This window comes from Elephas maximus, chromosome 5 (assembly GCF_024166365.1).
Source record: "Elephas maximus indicus isolate mEleMax1 chromosome 5, mEleMax1 primary haplotype, whole genome shotgun sequence".
In the NCBI taxonomy this organism is placed as follows: Eukaryota; Metazoa; Chordata; class Mammalia; order Proboscidea; family Elephantidae; genus Elephas; species Elephas maximus.
Window position 1 is genome coordinate 59,527,494 of NC_064823.1, and position 21,036 is coordinate 59,548,529.

General features: G+C 37.7%; 2 protein-coding genes across 14 annotated transcripts in view; both read right to left on the reverse strand.

Moving 5' to 3' along the window:
* The window catches only part of PDLIM5 (PDZ and LIM domain 5), a 1,027,106-nt gene that overhangs the window by 447,568 nt on the left and 558,502 nt on the right, over positions 1-21,036 (reverse strand). The gene's annotated exons all lie outside the window — the stretch shown is intronic.
* BMPR1B (bone morphogenetic protein receptor type 1B) overlaps positions 1-21,036 on the reverse strand; it is a 531,312-nt gene that overhangs the window by 348,950 nt on the left and 161,326 nt on the right. The window contains exon 3 of one of the 13 annotated variants that reach the window (XM_049885683.1): positions 9,693-17,931. The exons of 9 other annotated variants lie outside the window; for them this stretch is intronic. In XM_049885683.1, coding sequence (XP_049741640.1) covers positions 9,693-9,762 — 70 coding nt within the window. In that variant the 5' untranslated portion in view covers positions 9,763-17,931. Of the gene's footprint in view, positions 1-9,692; positions 20,183-21,036 lie in introns of those variants that run through there. 3 more of the 13 variants (XM_049885689.1, XM_049885682.1, XM_049885694.1) reach the window with 3 other exon arrangements.

Below are 21,036 nucleotides of genomic sequence, written 5' to 3' on the forward strand. Positions count from 1 at the left end.
TGCCCATTCCAAAGAAACATAATCCAACAGAATGTGGAAATTATCAAACAATATCACTAATATCACATGCAAGTAAAATTTTCCTGAAGATCATTCAGAAACAGTTGCAGCAGTACATCAACAAGAAACTGTCAGAAATTAAAGCTGGATTCAGAAGAGGACATGGAACAAGGGATATCATTGTTGGTGTTAGATGGATCTTGGCTGAAAGCAGATAATACCAGAAAGATGTTTACCTGTATGTTATTGACTATGCAAAGGTATTCAACTGTGTAGAGGGTAACAAATTATGGATAACATTGTGAAGAACGGGAATTCCAGAACACTTAATTGTGCTCATGAGGAATGTCTACATAGATCAAGAGGTAGTCACCGAAAAGAACATGGAGATACTGAGTGGTTTAAAATCAGGAAAGATGTGTGTCAGGGTTGTATCCTTTCACCACAGTTATTCAATCTGTATCCTGAGCAAATAATCTGAGAAGATGGACCATATGAAAAAGAACATGCTATCAGGAGTGGAGAAAGACTTATTAACAACCTGCAATATGCAGGTGACAAAACCTTGCTTGCTGAAAGCCAAGAGGCCTTGAGTACTTGCTGGTGATCAAAGACTAAAGCTTCAGTGTAGATTACATTTTAACATAAAGAAAACAAAAATCCCCACAACTGGACCAATACAAAACATGATGATAAATGGAGAAAATATTGAAATTGTAAAGGATTTCATTTGACTTTGATCTATAATCAACAGCCATGGAAGTAGCAGTCAAGAAATCAAATGACCCATTGCATTGAGGAAATCTGTTGCAAAAGACCTCTTTCAAGTGTTAAAAAGCAAAGATGTCACTTTGAGGACTAAGGTGCGCCTGACCCAAGCCATGACATCTTCAATCACCTCATATGTATTCAAAAGCTGGACAAGGAATAAGGAAGACTGAAGAAGAATCAATGCCTTTGAATTATGGTGCTGGCGAAAAATATTGAATATACTGTCACAAGAAGGAACAAATCTCTCTTGGAAGAAGTATAGCCAGAAAGCTTCTTAGAAGCAAGGGTGGTAACACTTCGTCTCATATACTTTCGGCATGTTATCAGTAGTGACCAGTTCCTGGAGAACAACACCATGCTTGGTAAAGTAGAGGGTCAATGAAAAAGAGGAAGCCCCTCAACGAAATGGATTGGTACGATGGCAGCAACAATGGGCTCAAACATAGCAATGATCGTGAGGATGGTGCAGGACCAGGTAGTGCTTCGTTCTGTTGTACATAGGTTCGCTACAGTTGGAACCCACTCAATGGCATCTAACAACATATGACCATAGATACTCAAACCAGTACTCTCAATTCATTTCACTTAGTTCTGACTCAGGATATAATTTATATAATAATTTATCCAAGCCTCTCCTTACAACATAGTCCTAATTTTGGTGCCTAATAACTTTATAAATATCCTAATATTTTTATTCTAAGAGACAAAAACTTTCTACAAACATTTGCTTATCCCTGTAACTTCACTTATAGAAACAAACAAACAACAAAAAATAAAAACCCTGGAAAATTTCTGGAACCATAAAATAACCTAAAATATATTTTTTTAAAGTTGCTTCTTTTTGTAATTACATGATTTTTTTTTTCTCTCAAAATTTTTCCTTTCTCATTTAGGATTATAGAATCGATTTGTAGGCATTTTATATTTGTAAATGTACTCTACGGAGTTTTCTGTGGTTTTAGCAGTTTTAAGCTTGATAAGTTCTACCACGAAAATAAAAGCAAAGAAATTTTTTGTTCTTATTATATGCTGTTGCATCGCTTCCAACTCATAGCGACCCCATGCAAAACACTGCCCAGTCCCCCCACCATCATCACAATCATTGCTATGTTTCAACCCATTGTTGTAGCCACTGTGTCAATCCATCTCATTCATATGGATTATAGTATTCATGAGTAATTGGTAGAGGAAAGTGTAATAGTCAAATTAGAGCAAACTTTCAACTTTCAAGTTTGGATACAGCAAACTGAGGGCATTAAAAAAATCTATCATATGAAATTAAGCTTAAATAAAAACCTCCACTCACAAACTTTTCTTTGTGCTGGACCAGATGTTTTGATCATCAGGCCTAGACTTGACTGTCAAAAATACTGTACTCATGGGCTATGCATACCTGCACAGACATATATATCACTAATTTGAGAAGTTACATCAACTTCAACGAAGCAACAATAAACATTTTTTTCAAACCCTTAAAGAAAGATATTATTCATTTTGATCTTCTGTGTTAGTATTACTCAAAACCAAACCCACTGCTGTCGAGTCACTTCCAACCCATAGCAAACCCTATAGGACAGAGTAAAACTGCCCCACAGGAGCAGCTGGCGGATTTAAACTGCCGACATTTTGGTTAGCTGCCATATGACCTAACAATTGTATCACCAGGGCTCCATGTTAGTATTATTAAGATATAATTTTTATAAATCCCCAAAGAGCTTTTAATCAGGACTATGTCCATGAATGAAAAATAAACCTCTAGAAGTAGATATTCCTTAGTGTTACCCTTGTTAAAATACTGCCAGTTATATTCTAAAAAGTCATACTAGTTGTAGTAGTCACAAAACATACTGAAAAATACATCTGTATCATCAACAGAATTCAACTCAAATGCCAACCAGAAGCTCTCCTGAGGCTCCCTAGAGATGACCAAGATAGGTTCATTCCCCTTCTATTTTACGATTTGTGCATTTGTCACATTTTAGCATTAAAAAAAGCATATAGCACACTTTTGCCTATTTTAGAATGCTCACAGGGTGATTTACAATAATTGAACACAAAAGAAACTTAAAAGACTTTAGGAAAAATCCAACTATTTTATTTAAAAATTAAGTGCTATATAGGGCATATTTTTTACACAAAAGACAAATGTCATATTTCTCATAAACACCAGGGTATTTCTTAATGATTACCTTAAAGTGCCGTATGTTCGGATTTAAACCAATGGATTATATGTATATATGTCAAGATGCCTCTACTTTATACTGAACATATACTTTAACAACAGAGCTAATGCAGCAGGCTAAGCTGCTTCATGAATTGATTTTTTAGAATTTATGGGTATACATTTTCTAAAATCTCTACATTTTTGTTTAAAAAAATAGAGACAAAACATTTCAATTGTCTCATAGATTATAAATCAAAGAAAATTTGAAGGCAGCTACATAAACAGTCTACAGGCTGCTCTGTCATATTCGACACAACGAGCTCCATAATGTAGAGCATTTAGCCTAGTCACCTCTTTGCCGCCATCTTTGAATAAACATGTCTTGACACACCATTAATCTAACCAATCAGGGATATTTTTCTTTCAAGAACAAACAAATTTTAAACTTTAGACTAGCTAAACAACTGTAAAACCAAGCGTATAAAAGAATTTTGTGATATTTGTTTGTGTTAAAAGTTGGGCGTGATACTATCAAGTCACTCCAATAAAAGACTCAAAGAACTGTAGACATACATATTAACTATTTTGTTTTCTACTGTTATCCTTCTGTATCACGGTACATGCAGAATAACTCTTAGCTTAATACTCAGAGAACTTAGAGGAGGAAATTAATAGTTTCATCATGAGTTTAAAACAATTTTAAAAATGCAATAATGACAAAAGAATTCTATGTGTACAGCCATTTTAAGAAGTATCCTAAAATGTGAAAAAGCAAATAAAAAATAACTAACTAGCACACAGGGCAGCCTCTGTCAGTATTCAGTGCCCAAGATTGCCAAGTTTAAAGAAATATGACAAGTCTACTTTCCTCAAATAATTCCAAAATAAACCAAGTCAAATCAATACCAACAAAAATGCCTTATTGAAAAAGTAATCAAGAGATATGTCAAGGAGAATACATGTCCAGTTTTATAAATACCTTTTAAACTGTTCTATGGCGGGGGGCAATAAGATATACAAACTGCTCTGAGAAGGAAATTCTTAAAATATGGGTCAAATGTGTACCAAATCACTTACCACAACATTGCCCTGAGATTATATGTAAACTTCTACATATATGGTAATTAGGGTCCCCTGTCTCTCTCTGTCTCTTTTATTTTTTCTTTTTATAAAGGCCATAATGGCTATGTTTGTTGAGGGAAAATAGGTGAGAATAGAAGGTACATATGCTTACTGTTTAAGAAAAGCTGTTTTGTGCCAATACATTGGAGAAATTGTTCAAAAACTGTTCAGCCACGTGAAAATGTGACCCCTGAAATGTTGCCAAGGTCACAGAGACCCAGGGTAATCTCCAACACACAATGCATGCCATTTGTGCATTTGTTAAGAGAACTTGGGTGGTGGGTTATTTTACATTATGCATCTCATTGCAAAGAATGGTAAAGTGTAGGTTACTTGTGCTTTTACAGTATTTCATTTCACTGTCCTTCTTGTGGGGTTACTAAAATATTAGCAATGCCTTGCTTGTGAGATGTATATGATCCCTTTCAAGGTGGGAGTTAGCAGCAGTTTTTAAGTGAAATATGAGAGGAACATTACAATTTCCAAATTTAATTTCAATAACTACATTAACATGACAAGGTTTTCAAGAACTGCCAAAGACAACATAAGTGGACTGTTTACCTCAAGTAACATGTTCCACTGTGGGACTCGTATTCTGTATCTGAGCCCACTTTATGTTGTTATCCATTTCTGACTCTACCACACAGCAGTAAACCTACACCATTCTCACCTTTCTTCAGATTAATACCTTCCATTTACATGTTGCCTTCCACTGGTGGTTCTCAGATCACCACTTCACAAGAGTGGAAAGGCAGCGAGAACTCTTGCCTGAAATTACATGAGTAAGATTCCGGCTACACAACAGTGAGTAAAACTCAGTTCCTCGGCACTGAATAAAGAATGTCGTTCTCACTAATTAGAGAAAGTCAATTTCAATTTGTGTTTATATGAGAAAGACTCAGCTGTTCTTTATTAGCACTGAAATGTGTTTCCTGAATTTGTAAAATAGAAAAAAAGAAAAAGAAATAATATTTTCTCTAAGTATATATGCAAGTTTTTCTACTCGAGAAGCCCACACACAACATGGTGAAGAGTCCACTTCACACAAATTTACTATTCAAATATTTAAAAGGCACTGGGGTGAAGCCTCATTAAGAAGGACTGAAATGGCCCATTACCATAGACAGAGAGGGCCTGTCCTGGGATTGACTATAAACACTGAAGTGCAAAGTCTAGAGCCAAAAGAGAACAGTAAGTTGCAAATTTTCCTCTTTGAGAAGGTGAAAATATTTTTTTAGTGTGTGGATGTTATGACTCAATATTTTTTCATTTCTTAATCCTCTCATGTTTCAGATTCATTTATATTATAACCCGTTGTCATCAGGTTGATCCCAACTCATAGTGACCCTGCAGGACAGAGTAAAAATGCCCCATAAGGTTTCTAAGCTGTAAATCTTTATGGAAGCAGACTGCCACATCTTTCTCCCCAGGAGCCACTGGTAGGTTTGAACCCCCAATCTTTCCATTAGCACCTGAGTATTTAACCACTGCACCACCAAGTCTCTTTATATTATACAGAAAAATTTTATTTTAAGCATGTCAAGCTGTAATTTCCTTTTGCTAATATAAATTAGCCATGTTAGATCAGGGAAAAAATAAAGATTGTTCTCATAATCATTAATTAACACATATTTTATTGGGCACCACAGTGCCAGATTCTTAGCCGCTGTAACCTTCACTAAAACTTTGCAGGTTTGATATTCCCATTTTGCAGATAAGAAAATTGAGAATGTAAACACAAATGTAAAATTAGTTGCACTGAACTCAAAGCTCATTATCCCACATTTCATTAACAAATAGCACCCTCGTATCCAACTGACAAAATGCATCAAAAGATACAAAAGTTGATTTAGGAGCTGACCTAATAATATTTAAAAGACTTTCAACAACCTATCTCTAGTAATTCACCTATTCAAAAGTTGACAGATAAACTGAACCTGACCCAAGAATCCGGGAGATTTCTCCTTCTCCTCCCGGAACAAACTCTTGTGGATTCTTAAAAGTCCATTGTTATATGTTTTCTCTAAACTTTCCTAACTCCGCAGACTGATTTCATCACTTCTTCACTAAACCCAGACCCAGTGCCCTCGAGTCAATTCCGATTCATAGCGACCCTATAGGACGGAGTAGAACTGCCCCATAGGTAACAGAATTTATCCCACTATTAATTGTGACTAAAGGTCATCTTTTTTTTTTTTTTTTTGGCCTCAGCTCCCAGTACAGTACCTGGTACATGTTCAATAAATGCTTAATAAAAACATACGTGCAAATAAAACAACTCAGCCATGAAATCAGATAAAACCTCATCTGATATCATTATGAATACAAATCTAAACCTAGTAATAAAACTTCTCTAACGTGAATATCTTCATATGACGTTCACGTTAGGAAGTTTTATTACTAGGTTTAGATTTGCAGTAGTAAGGTCACTATGAGTCGGAACTGACTCTATGGCAACGGGTTTGATTTTTTTGTTGTTGTTAACGTGAATATAAATCATGTGGCGATCTTGTTAAAATGCAGATTCAGATTCAGTCGGTCTGAGGTGGAGCCCTAGCTTCCTCATTTCTAACAGGATCCCTGGTGATGCCATTGCTGCCGGTTCCCAGACCACCTTTTGTGCAGCAAGGATTTAAACCACTGGGATAACTCATGCCAGACTTGGTGAACGGTTTACAGAGCCATGTGCTCCTCTTGAATGTTAACCTCTATTCAGACCTGGCACCAAAACTTCAGTTATTGAACTTAATAACTAAGAGTGTTTATGTGAATTTCCCTAAATTAGACACAAGCTTTTTTGAGGAGGACCATTCTTAATGATGTTTGTATATTCAGTCCAAGGGCAGGACTGTGCTTTACAGGTAGGAGGGACTCAATTTAATATTTGTTAAGTAAATAAAAAAATTACGTACTTGAGGGTAAAATCTATCACTGATTAGCCTATCTCACTCATCACAGTGCTTGGCATGGGGCCTCAATCACAAGTGAGTCTCAGTAAATTAATGTTGAATGAATGAATGAACAAGCAAAACCTGCCCTCCCCCCACCCCAGATATTAATGAATCTGCAGTGTTGCAGGGTCACACAAATCATCCTTTGCTCTTCTACTTTTTCATGTTACCTCCCCTCCCCACCCCCAAATGCTGCAATTAGGTATTATGAGGAATATGACGATGACTATCCCAATAAAGCTTTGAGAAAATTCAGGTAACAAAATTGCACCAAAACAATAGAAAAGTATTTTTAAAAAACTTCTTCACTTATTACTTTTAAAATAAATAAAGTTTTAAGAACACTACTTTGGGCTTAAAAGATGCAATATTTGTCTTTTCCTTTAAACATTTCTCTGAATGCCTTTTATGCCTTTACATAAGAATCATTCTAGGTCATAATTATGCTCATGTAATTTAAACTACCATAAACGTATTTTTTATGATATAGTAAGAGCTTTAGAACTGGAGTTAGTAAATAAATAGTCATTCTTCAATTGTCAAGTGTTCATAAAAATTCAAGAGAAAGAAAGCCCTGAATTTATTTGAACAAGTAACTCAGAAATATGCTTATATGGGGGCGGGGGGTTACCTCATTAGCAATAAGCGCAGACATGCAGACATTCCCTTACACAAAACCTCTTTCAGCAGCATCAGAAGGAGAATGCTTTTTGCATGTGTCACTTCTCAGGTCCAAGCCTCTAGCACGCTTCTTGTTATATGCAATTAGCTCCATGCCAAGATTTAGTACATTTCATAATAAATCCCTTGACCGCATTAACTGTAAGCTTGGCAAAGATGGAAAAGCTCTATTCACGAAGGCAGAAAACAAGCTATAGGACTTACCCCACAGCAAAACTCACTTGCTGGGTGCCAACACACTACAAATTTCAACAGCCTTCCCTGCCCTCCCTTCTTCCCCCCTCCTCTACGTGGGGGAGGGGGTTGAAAATACAACCTGCCATGTGACTGTGATTAAAGAGTATATACAAGAGTGAAAAAAGCTAGGGACAAATTAGGTTTGTTTATCTCTTCCTCCTCCTCCTAAATCTTGTAACTAGCTTGTTCCTTTGACCCAACCCTCAAAACCCACCCACCTCACAAAAACCTAAATATCACTTCAGAGATGAGATCCAGAGTTTGCCCTCATTTAAACAGTAACCATCTGTTGCTCACAGGAAGAGTGCCTCCTTCTCAGGTTTCTCTTTTTGGAACATGAATGCTGGGCTGCATATGGATATTCCAAGAATATCCATACTACTTCAGCAGCAACGAAGTAGTTTATCTACTTTGTTAATTTTTCACCAGAATTTGGTTTATTAATTACTGTTTTTATATTCTCTTCCACACTAATTTCTGCTTTTATCTTGCAGAGTGAAGGTTCTCTGCAAGAGAAAAGGGGGAGAGGGGCAGCACGGGCCAAGGAGCACTTCCTCTGTTCAAAATCAGAACAAAGAGGGAAACCTTTTATTTTTTCAATGATCACTTTATATACTAAAAGAATTAGGAATATAGTATTGCAGAGTGGACATGCACAAGTTTTGAGATGCACAAACCTAGATATCAATCTTAACTTGTTCTCATTTTACTGTGACATTTCCTATTAGATTAAAAATAAAGCCTAGAAAATCCTACTCTGCCCTACAGGGTCGCTATGAGTCGGAATGCCTACACTAACAATATGGTGCTTAGGATAGTTTCTGATACTTCCAACTAACCAACCAACCACTGTCATCAAGTCAATTCCAACTCATAGCAACCCGATAGGACAGAGTAGAACTGCCCCATAGAGTTTCTAAGGAGCGTCTGGTAGATTTGAACTGCCGACCTTTTGGTTAGCAGCCGTAGCTCTTAACCACTATGCTACTGGGGTTTCCTTCTAACACTTAGCAAGCACTCAATAAGTATCATCATTACTGTTATTACTCAGGCTACCACTCTATCAACAGTCACCCTCTCACAACCTGACTACTTGTGCTTTTAAAACATAGCCTACATTTTCCCGCCCCTATACCTTTTTTTTTTATACCTTTAGTGGAACCCTGGTGGTACAGAGGTTAAGAGCTACAGCTGCTAACCAAAAAGTTGGCAGTTCAAATCCACTAGCCATTCCTTGGAAACCCTATGGGACAGTTCTACTCTGTCCTATGGGGTCACTGTGAGTTGGAATCAACTTGATGGCTAGTTTTGGGGGGGTTTATTTTGGATTTATTTTTTGGTATACCTTTAGTAGGAAACCCTGGTGCTGTAGTGGTTAAGTGCTACAGCTGCTAACCAAAGGGTCAGCAGTTTGAATACGCCAGGCGCTCCTTGGAAACTCTATGGGGCAGTTCTACCCTGTCCTATAGGGTCGCTATGAGTCAGAATCGACTCGATGGCACTGGATTTGGTTTTTGGTTTTATACCTTTAGTAAGGAGCTCTGCTGGTGCAATGGTTAAGAGCTCGGCTATTAACCAAAAGGTTGATACCTAAAATCCACCCAGCAGCTCCACAGGAGAAAGACGTGGAAATCTGCCCACAGAATGATTACAGCCTAGAAAATCCTATGGGGCACCTTTACCCTGTCCTGTAGGGTCAGTATGAGTAGGAATTGACTCAATGGCGCCCAACAACAACATGCTGTCAGTAAAAGAGCTTTACCTACCACGGTCTTCCCTATTTTTGCCCGTCAAAAACCCTGCCCATCCTGTGATGCTCAGCTCAGAGGCCACCATCTCCAGGAATTGGCCTTCCTCAATCCTCCTTCCTGCTTGCAATTCATCATCCTCCCTGGCACCACCATCACACTGTGTAAAAAAGTAGACATGTAAAATATTTACAGAGAAGATACAAATAAAAGAGGATAACGAAAGTTGCTAAATACGAGATGGGGACATGAGATGAGTGGGAGAGAAAGAACAAGAACATATACCAAAGCATGAAAAGGCTCATCTAGGTGACAGAATTGGCAGAAACACTTCTTTTCTTTTTTTTTTTTTATTTCCTCAGTAATCAAAAATAAGCAGGTCTAATTCATGTAATAAGTTTTTTTTTTACAAATAAAAACAAAACTGAACTGGCTATCCCAAAGTGAATTAAAGAAGGAATCCTAGAACAAGACACTGCTCAGAAGAGATCTATATAGGTGAAGGTTCTCACCTATAAAGTGAGGTTACAATCCTCTTATTTAAAGAGTTGTTATAAAGCATAAATGATAAAATGACGTAAAAGTACTTTGTAAACTGCAAAAGTGAGATGTAAATGAAACTCTTTGGTTGGTTTTGATTGTATGAGTGTCTACTATGTGCAAGTCTGTACCACTACCATGTGCCTAGTTCCTACTACGCAGAATCAGATTTGTGTGTCCAGGTCACAAGGCATAGAAGAAAACCAGCACAGGCTACTGCCTGATAAGACAACTCAGCTCCTCCACAAGCAGCAAAACTGGAGAAATGTAAAATTAGTGAGTAGCACTTTGTCAATTTTTCCAGGGTAATAATTATCATAATTGTCTACTTCTGGGAGTTTCTCCAAGGCAAGAAAAGAATTTCTTCTCCATCTTTGAACGCCTACTATTTGGCACATACTGGGCAAAACATAGTTGGCTGAATTAGCAGGAGGGCAGGTAAATTAAATTTTTATTGAACTATAATATCACAGGTTGTATTTTTCTTTTATGTCCAACAACACTGGCATCGTGGCAGCAATGAAGATTCATCCCCCTACCATTCTACAAACTCGAACAGCCCATCAGTCCCTGGTCTTCTCTGTAAACCGACAGTTTCTATTTCCTTCTTAATAATCTCCACCTTTAAATGTGAGTTGCTAACCACGTAGCCATGGGACATGTTTCTTGTAGGTACCATTTCTTGTTTTAAATACTTATGGTTTCTTTTTTCTTGATCAAGTTAGCTAGTAGTTTCTCTACTTTGTCAATTTTTCACCAGAGTTTTGGTTTATTAATTATCATTTTTATATTCTCTTTCCACACTAATTTCTGCTTTTATCTTTACTATTTCTTTCCTTGTACCCATTTTGGTTTACTTTGTTCTTTCTTCTTCCAGTTTTTTTTGTTCATTTCGTTTTGTTTTTTAACCTGAGAATTTAATTCATTTATTTTGATTCTTTCATTTTTTATTGATTAATGTGTTTAGAGGAATAAATTTTCCTCCCATCACTGCTTTAAATGTACCCCATAGATTCTAATGTATAATGTTTTCACTGTTATTATTTCTCCCTTTTGATCAGTATTCTTCTACAGAATCTTTGATCAAAATGTTCAGTAATGATAACTGGGCACCAGCCACTTCTTCTCGTCTCATGGCAAAAGAGGCAACTGTTCATGGACGCAATTAGCCACACATTCCATTTCCTCCTATTCCTGGCTGTCCTCCTTCCTTTGTTGCTCCTGACAAATAGAGAGCAATTGTTCCACCTTGGATGGCTGCTTGTAAGCTTTTAAGACCCCAGAAGCTACACAATGCACTGGGAGGTAGAACAGAAGCACAAAACATAAGTATAAGGCCAATTTCCATTCTACTCATAAGTTAATAGATTAATTTCCAGGTAGAAGGGTTTGGTTTTGGTTTTTGTTAGTAAATCCTAGTTTTAATGCATTGTGATGCCTAAATTCAGAGACTCCAAACATTAATTATTGCTCCTAAGTCTGCAAATCAAGTAAGTCCTCTTCAGAGCTCAGCTGGGTTCACTCAAGCAACTCTGGTCAGTTTCATATTGGTTAGGTAGCTCTACTGTTCTTGGCTAGGCTCTCACGTTTTGGGGTCAGCTGGCTGGTAATTGGTCGAGAATGTGTGCGAATGAAACAACTTAGCTCTTTTCCACATGGCTACTCATTATCCAGCAGACTGGCCTGGCACTGTGCTCATAGCAATGGTAGGGTTCCAAAAGACAACTGAGTGAGCAAGGGCTCTTGAGGCCTAGTCTGGGAACTGATATGCCTTTACTTCTATTGGCTGAAGTAAATTACAAGGCCAGCCAAGGTTCAAGAGGTAGGGAAACAGATTCCATTTCTTAGCAGGTATAGCTGCAGTCACATTGCAAAGCGTGTGGATACAAGAAGAAAGGAAAAATTGAAACCATTTTTATAATCAATTAGCCACAATCTGTAATTTTAAAAAGTATGCATGCAACTGATATTTCATGAGATGTCATCTTATTAATGTTCAAAAATTCTGTAACACCTAAATAAGGTTTTATAAAAATTCTGATGTCTCCTCAGAGTAGCCGTAACTCTTATAAACTGATTTGAAAGGCTCTTCCATTTAATTGATTTTAGATCATTTTTCATATGAGGCTAGAGTAGTAGGCAGCTAGTTAAGATTGTCAAGGATACAGGGAATCTATTAGAGGCTTTCAACTGGGGCAATTTACATCCTTAGTTTTGAATCTTTGGAGGACCGCTCTGGCTTTAGTGTGGAAAGGAGACTGAAATAAGACCAGATTAGAGTCAGAAAATACCTTTTAGTAGGATATAAGTTATAGCAGTGGTTTAGGCAACAGGTGATAGTGCCTAGATCAGAGTATTGGTACTGAAGATGAATAAAAGATAGATTTGAGTGTTATTTATGTGGTCAAATTCAATATACTAGCAAATGTGTTTTCAACACACCAGTTGCTACTGTTGTGTGCTGTCCAGTTTTTCACAGCGACCCTATATGACAGAGTAGAACTGTCCCATAGGGTGTGCTAGGCTGTGCGGCACAGTGGTTAAGAGCTCAGGCTGCTAACCAAAAAGTCAGCTATTCGAATCCACCAGCTGCTCCTTGGAAACCCTATGGGGCAGTTCTACTCTGTCCAATAGGGTCTCTACAAGTCAGAACCAGCTGGACAGCACCTAACAACAACAATCTTTACAGGAGCAGATCACCAGGTCTTTTCTCCTGAATGCTTATCCATTGTGCTCTACTACATGCCATCTACCATGGTAGGCTCAATAGTCCAAATACTCTTGAAAGTTTCATTTTAATGGAGAACAAGACATTAATCAAAAACTCATGTGCTCCTCCAAATACGACAGAAAATCATTTGCTTTCTCCTATAATAGTTTAACTGCAAAGATATTCAAATTACTGATATATCTTTGGTTCCACAGAGAGTAAAACAGGGTCAAACACAGCCGCCCTTACGGATGTTTTTAAACCAGCCAGGTTTTCCCTACAATGTAAATGTAAATGTCTCTAGGCAATGCATTTGCTCTCCATCTGGTTATAGTTTTTACTAATCCCGACTGTACTACCCCAAACCCATCCTATTCCCATAACCCTCATGGCATTTAAATTTTCAACTCCTGAATTAGAGAAACAGTCATAAGATAAAACATGGCACAATTATAAGAATGAAGCAAAATTAATTTATTAAGAAAAAAATTAAATAGACATCTTATATTCTGTACCTTAAATATTTCTACATTTTACACACAGGACTAGACTTTAGTAAAGAATTCTGCAATTAGAAACCATCTTTTGAGTGTGTATATTAGAAGAAATACTTTAAAATATAATAAGAAACACATTATACAAATGTAATATATCACATTATTGAAATATATTACCTTTGAATGGGGCTCTGGTGACACAGTGGTTAAGAGTTCAGTTGCTAACCAAAAAACTACACTATTAATAAGCTGCTTGAAGTTTTACATGATAAAACATTCTCAAATACTTTGTGAAAACAGAGCAAAGGTGTAACAACAAATAAGTGAACATGTGCATCAGTAATGATTAAGAGATTCTTGATGAATGAGAAATCACAGGTAATATTTGATTAGTAGCAGAGACAGAAAATTTAAGAGAAGGCCACCTAGACTGTCAATCTGATGGAATGCAAAATCCCTCTGTTGTCTGGTTTTCATTTTTGAACACAGACTCCGTTAACAATGAAGTCACAGACCAGAAAAAACATACATAAATAGAAATTTTGCATGTACATTCAGAGTTCACAGACACATCCCTCCCAAAAAGCTACCTAAGAATCCCAATCACCTTATCAAAGAGCAAGCTCAAGATCAGAAGCCAGCTGACACAGTTTCAGGATCAGTGAAAGAAGGGAGGCGAACTACAACTTACTTTCCCAGGTCTAGTTTTCAAAAACTTCTATGGGATGCTGCCAGGAAGGCAGAACAATAGAAAGAACCCTACACCGGGAACCAGGTACAGCCTGAGAACACAAGCAACATCAGCAAAAAGAACAGCCCACTATGTCTCATAATTCTGCCTGAGACTGACTCTGATCCAACCTATGCAACTCTGAAGTGAGTCAGTCATTCAATTTGCATTGCCATATAATTCAGAGCAATAGTAACAACTTCAACTTGTGAATTCCTACACTGTAATCATGATATACGCATGATACATGCTCTTCAATCAAAAAAGAAAAGAAAACCACATATATTTGTATCCCATGATCCTTGGGAATCCCTGGATTGGTACAAATCATTAAGTGCCCTACAAAAAAAAAAAAAACCAATGCCATCCAGTCGATTCCAACTCATAGCAACCCTATAGGACAGAGTAGAACTGCCCCACAGAGTTTCCAAGGAGCGCCTGGTGGATTCGAACTGCTGACCTCTTGGTTAGCAGCCGTAGCACTTAACCACTATGCCACCATGGTTTCCATTAAGTGCCTTACTACTAGCCAAAAGGATGGCAGTTCAAACACACCCAGAGGTGCCTTGGAAGACAGGTCTGGTGATCTGCTTCCAAAAGGTCACAGCCTTGAAAACCCTATGGAACAATTCTACCCTGACACACATGGGGTTGGTATGAGTCAGAATCACCTCAAGGGCAACTAACAACAACAATAGCACGATCCTTGAGTGGGTATAAAGAACTCTATTTAAAAACAATGGACACAGTATCTTTTAAGAGTACTGTGGGTGAGAAGGAATCCCTTGTGGTGTAGCAGTTAAGTGCTACGGCTACTAACCAAGAGGTCAGCAGCTCAAATCCTCCAGGCGCTCCTTTGAACTCTATGGGGCAGTTCTACTCTGTCCTATAGGGTTGCTATGAGTCGGAATCGACTCGACGGCTGGGTTTTGGGTGGGTGAGAATGACCTGAATTCAAACCTCCACACTCTTAATTATAGCTAGGTTATCCTAGTCCTGACAAATAGTCTCTGATTCTGAATTTCCTCATTTGTAAAAAGAAGACAGTAAAATCTCCTCTCCTTTAAAGAGTGGTGCGTAAGATGAAATAACAATGTATGCTGAGCGCTCAATGTCTGCTGAGTACCTGACACGTACAAGGCAACTGCAATAATTGAACAACATCCATAAAAGAGAGGAAAGACAAAATGGCAATTCTCCAGCTAAATCTTCATGTGTCACCACTCCTATTCCCCACTCTCAGGCTAAACTCAGATGAGGAGAATAATGTTTTTTGTTTCCCTGGATGGTGCGAACAGTTAATGCTCTCAGCTGTTAACCAAAAGGTTCGAGGTTTGAGTCCATCCAGGGATAACGCTATAATAACAAAAATATTTGTTTTTAAGTCTCCTGATTATATATGAACGGAAAACAAAATCACCGAATACCGGAAAAATAAGAATCAATGATAAATACCAAGTAAATGTAAATTTTTGTTTTTTCTTTTTCATGATGCTTTCCTTTAATACCCTAACCATCTTAAGAGCACCCTCGTCTGTTATGTTCTACCAGAAAGTGTGGGGTAGTGGAAAAGATCATGGGATCTGGAGTCATATAACCATAAACATGCTGTGTTACTTATCTCTCTGTTCCTTAATTTCCTCATCTGCAAAATGAGCAATGGTTAACGCATGTAATGTACTCAGAACAGGTCCAGAAACACAGTACATGCTTCAGCTACTATTATTACAACCTAAATTGTCATTTTTAGCTTTCTAAATCTGGAAGCTATTAGAAATTATAAAGAAAAATTCCCTAGACTTAAATATAGATTGTGAAACCTCTAAAATTCAATAAATGCATTAAAGTAGAAGGCAAGCAACAAGTTGGAAAAATATTTGACATAGATGACAGCCAAGGAACTGATAATCTTATTTGTGTAGGAAGCTCAGAAAAATAATACAGCAAAAGTGCAATGGAAAAATTGAAAAAGATATGAAAAGGAAACTTTCCATAAAATGAAAGGTGAAATACAAATTTCTAGCAAGGATATCCACCACTCGTCTCTCAGTTCGTCATTCTGTGGTGGCTTATATATTGCTATGATGCTGGAAGCTATGCCACTGGTATTCCAAATACCAGCAGAGTCACTCATGGTGGATTACAGGTTTCAGTGGAGCTTCCAGGCTAAGACAGACTAGTAGGAATGGCATGGCGATTTCTTCCAAAAATTAGCCAATGAAAATTCTACAGATGACAACAAAATATTATCTGATATAATTCTGGAAGATAAGCCCCATAGGTTGGAAGGCACTCAAAACACACAGTGGCTTCAACAATGCACTCGAGCATACCAACAACTGTGAAAATAGCATAGGACCAGGCAACATTTCATTCTGTTGTACCTGGAGACATCATGAGTCTGAACTTTCTTAAGGGCAACAAACGAAAAGAAATACATAAAAAGAAAAAAAAAAAAAGTAGAACCTCAGAAGGAATCAAAGAGTGGCATTAAAAAACAATGAAATACAAGTCTCCTCATATGTAATTATGAAAGATTATCATAATGATAATACCCAGTGAAACCAGTCCCTCCCAAAGCAAATATAAATCACACAGGATCCTGAAAAACAATTTGCAGTGGGTTTCAAGAGATGTTCACATCCCTTGGTCTAGTTGCTCCCCTATCAGGAATATGCCCCAGAGACAGAATCTGAAACAATAGACTCAAAAACTGTACAGCCATTAAAATTGTATTTTAGGCCATTTAACAACATAGACAATATAATTCCAATTTAAACACACACACGCATACACAAACAGAAAGAAAATATAAAAATGCTAACATTGAGATAGTTAAATTCTTTTTTACCTTTTTATTACCAAATCTCTACAAACGACATGAATTATTTCCACCAAGAAAAATATTATTTTAACCGTCCTATTAAATTTTTTTTTATTAAATTTTATATTTCTAGACAAAATATAAGAGGCTCTGGTGGTACAACAGTTAAGCATTCACTTGCTAACCGAAAGGTTGGTGGTTTGAACCCCACCACGATCTGATTCTGTAAACATTACACAGAACAGAGCAGAACCGCCCCATAGTTTCCAAGGAGCAGCTGGTAGCTCTTAACCAGTGCACCACGAGTGTTCCTCCATAAACATTAAAAAAAAAAAAATTACAGTCTAGAAAATACCAGGGACAGCTCTACTCTGTCACGTGGGGTCAGCATGACTCAAAATTGACTTGATGGCACCCAACAACAGATAATACATACAACAAAATAAAATATATTTCACAGTCGATATCTCTGAAAAAACATATATGCATTTCAGTTTCGAACTTTCTCGAGTTTATATTTTGTGAATATGGCTAAAAACTTAACCTAAAAGCTAAGCCACTCCCATTGCCCAGGCAAATCTTCACAGTCAGACACTGTGTTAAGAGTCTTCTGTACTGGTGGGTGGGCTGTAGATTAATCCTGCAGCCTTAAGTTTTATGCCTGGACAAAGGAGCTGTTACTGGAATAAGGTTCTTGCCTCTCACTGGTCAAGAATGAGCAGGTAAGGCACATAGTTTTCCACACAAGCAAAGCTTTATTGAAGGGGCTTGCAAGCAGTGACAAGGAGGGCCTAGAGCAACACATACCCCAGTCTCACAGAACAAAAGATGGGCCCCAGTTTTTAAAAGTTCTTGGGTGGGAAAAGATTCATGTTTATTCATAGGCACAGGCGGGGACATGTTACCTAAGGTTCGCACACAGCAGCTTTCCAAGATGGCTCCCGTCCTGGAGACCTCTGGGATTCATAAAGAAAAAAACTTATTATGGGGTGTTGCGCCTGCGCAGTCTCTCGCTCCCCGGGTTCAATTCCCCAGATACAGCCCCTCACTGCCCCTGGTGGAAGGTCACACAACGGTCACAGGTGGATGTTATGTGCATGTTCCTGGGGCTGGTTTTCTCCAGCTGCTTCTGAAAGGCAACTTTAAAGAAGTTTGCAGCTATTTTTTGATATCCAGCCCCACTGTTCTGGGGAATGGCTTTGTTTCTGTGCCCTGGCCCACTTCTTGTTACTTTGGTTGCAGATTTGGGGGCCCCTCTGTTCCCCGTCTTAGTCTCTAAGTTCCACACTCAATCCCCTATTACCTCCCTGATATTTTTTAGTATAGTCTATTTCGCTTTTACTTGCTTCTCCTCTAGCCACACCAGTCTCTTCGCTATTTCTCAAACAGGCACCCTCTGATCTCAGGGCCTTTGTTCCCTGTCTTAGAGCCTCTAGGCATCCTTTCCCAGCAGAATTGCAAGGGCCAAAACCACAGGCTGAGGTTCTCCTTGGTTTTCTGATTACTCCTGTTTACTGACTGCCAAGAAATGCTAATCCTGATCCCAGTCCATCCGAATGGTTCTCTGACCCTGTCCCAAGTTCTGGTAAAAGACCTATTTCCTTAGGGCTTGAATTCTGATCCTATCAACAACAGAGATCATGACTCAAAAACGGATTAAACCTTTTCCAAACTCCTCACCCTAGTACACCTTATGTCCTGCTCTAGACCCCAGATGCTATCCTTTAGAAAGAGACAGCAGCCAGACGAAGAACTATTGCACCCCCACCGTCTTTCCCTATGAACGCAAGTCCATGATTCTGATACCCAATACAATGTGGGGTTTTTAAGTCCTGTGGCATAATGCAGTGGCCCAACTGGACTTTACTATGTTGAAAGTGTACTCCCAAAACACTTAACACAGAAAAAATTAGATTGTACTTATAGGCCAAAAAAGCAGTAATAATACTGCCAATTGCATTATCTCTGCACTGTATTTATTTTTCCAATGTTTGCTCATTTGTTATTAGAAAAGATATAAGAAAAATAAAGCCCATCGTCCCATCATTATCATGAACTAGTTCACCCTGTGATGTTCACTCAGTACAATTATCAACCAATCTTTTCATGATCCCCTTTTTTTGCTTATTTTTTTCTCACTGAAAATGAACTAGCCCAGTTTCATTAAAACACCTGGCACAAAATTCATATTCCCTTTTTAAGTTTCATTAAGATTTCACTTATCTTCAAATTACCAAGAACAAATTAAGCAATCTCTCTAATAAATCAATTTATAAGTTCTCTTACATCTCACTCTGTATGAGTTGTTAATTCACATTCACTTTTCTTTTTATTAACCTAATGCTTTCTGTCTCATGCTCAAGAGGTGTCCATTCACCTAAGGTGTAGCTCGTTGCCACTTGAGAGATTTAGGTTTGAAAGCTTTTAGGGCATTCTTATTTCTTCCTTTTAGTAGATGTATAATTCAGGTGAGTCCCTGGGTGGTGCAAATGGTTAACACACTCTGCTGCTAACCAAAAGTTGGAAGTTTCAACTCTACCCAGAGGTGTCTCAGAAGAAAGGTCTGGCAATCTACTTCCCAAAAAGGAGCCACTGAGAACCCTATGGAGCACAGTTCCACTGTGGTACACACGGGGTCGCCATGAGTTGGAACTGACTTGACAGCAATTGGTTTGGTTTTGATATAAATTCAGGTAGCTGCCACCAGGTGGATGATGCTATTCTTGGTTACACAAGGAACAGAAATAAGAGCGAATGCTTTAGTAGCTAACTGGAATTTAGGTAGAGTTATAAAAAAAAAAAATTTTTTTTATATTTATAAAAAATGATAAAAACATATCAACTAAATAATTAACAGGAATCTGTGAACCTTTAAATAGAAATATAATGCTGAACAAGTTTAAAAATGGCACGGCCCTCATGTGCACGTTTTCAGACCTCCAGTACATCCTAAGCTCTCCACTCAGATGGTTTTCTGACCAGTTTCTTACCTCTAAAACGAGTCATGTTGTGAAAAGTGAACTTCACTTTAACAAGCATTTCATTCAGGTCCCTAAATATTTCATTTTCAAATATGTAGTGACTTCTTCTTGTAAAACTTGCCATTAATTATGTAATATTGAGCAAGTATTTCAGGAAACATGAAATACTAAATCAAATCATTTACAGAAAAATTTTTTAAAAGAAAACTAGAAAAATGACCAATTCCTAATCAAAAGATTGAAATTATAATCTATTTCATATTATCTTCACCTTTCCTTACTACAATTTAAATCTTAAAAACATGAGCAGAATTGTGGAGACTAAATTGAAAGATAGTCATTACACAGGTATTACTACAGAAATAATACCAATACATTTATTTTTTGTTTAATAGACTTTCTTTTCTAGAGCAGTTTTAGATGTACAGAAACAATGAACAGAAAATACAGGGTTCCCACAACTACCACAGCCTCTACCAGACTGAGTCCAGCACAACTAGATGGTGCCCAGTAGCTACCTGTCACCACTGACTGCTCTGACAGGGATCACAATAGAGGGTCCTGGATAAAGCTGGAGAAAAATGTAAAACAAAATTCCAACTCACAAAAAAACACCAGACTTACTGGTCTGACAGAGACTGGAGAAACCCCAAGAGTATGGCCCCTGTACACCCTTTTAACTCAGTAATAAAGTCACTCCTGAGGTTCACCCTTTAGCCAAAGATTACACAGGCCCATAAAATAAAATGAGACTAAATGGGCACATCAGCTCAGGGTCAGGGACAAGAAGGCAGGAGGGGACAGGAAAGATGGAAACAGGGAAACCAAGGTTGAAAGCGGGAGAGCGTTGACATGTTGTGGGGTTGGTAACCAATGTCACAAAACAATGTATGTACTAACTGTTTAATGAGAAACTAATTTGCTCTGTAAACCTTCATTTAAGCTACAATAAAAAAAAGAGAGAGAGAAGAAAATACTGGGTCCCCATATATCTCTCTCCCCATCCCCACCCCAAAGATTCTTATATTATTAACATTTTATATTAGAGTAGAACATTTGTTAAAAGTGACTGTCCTAGTC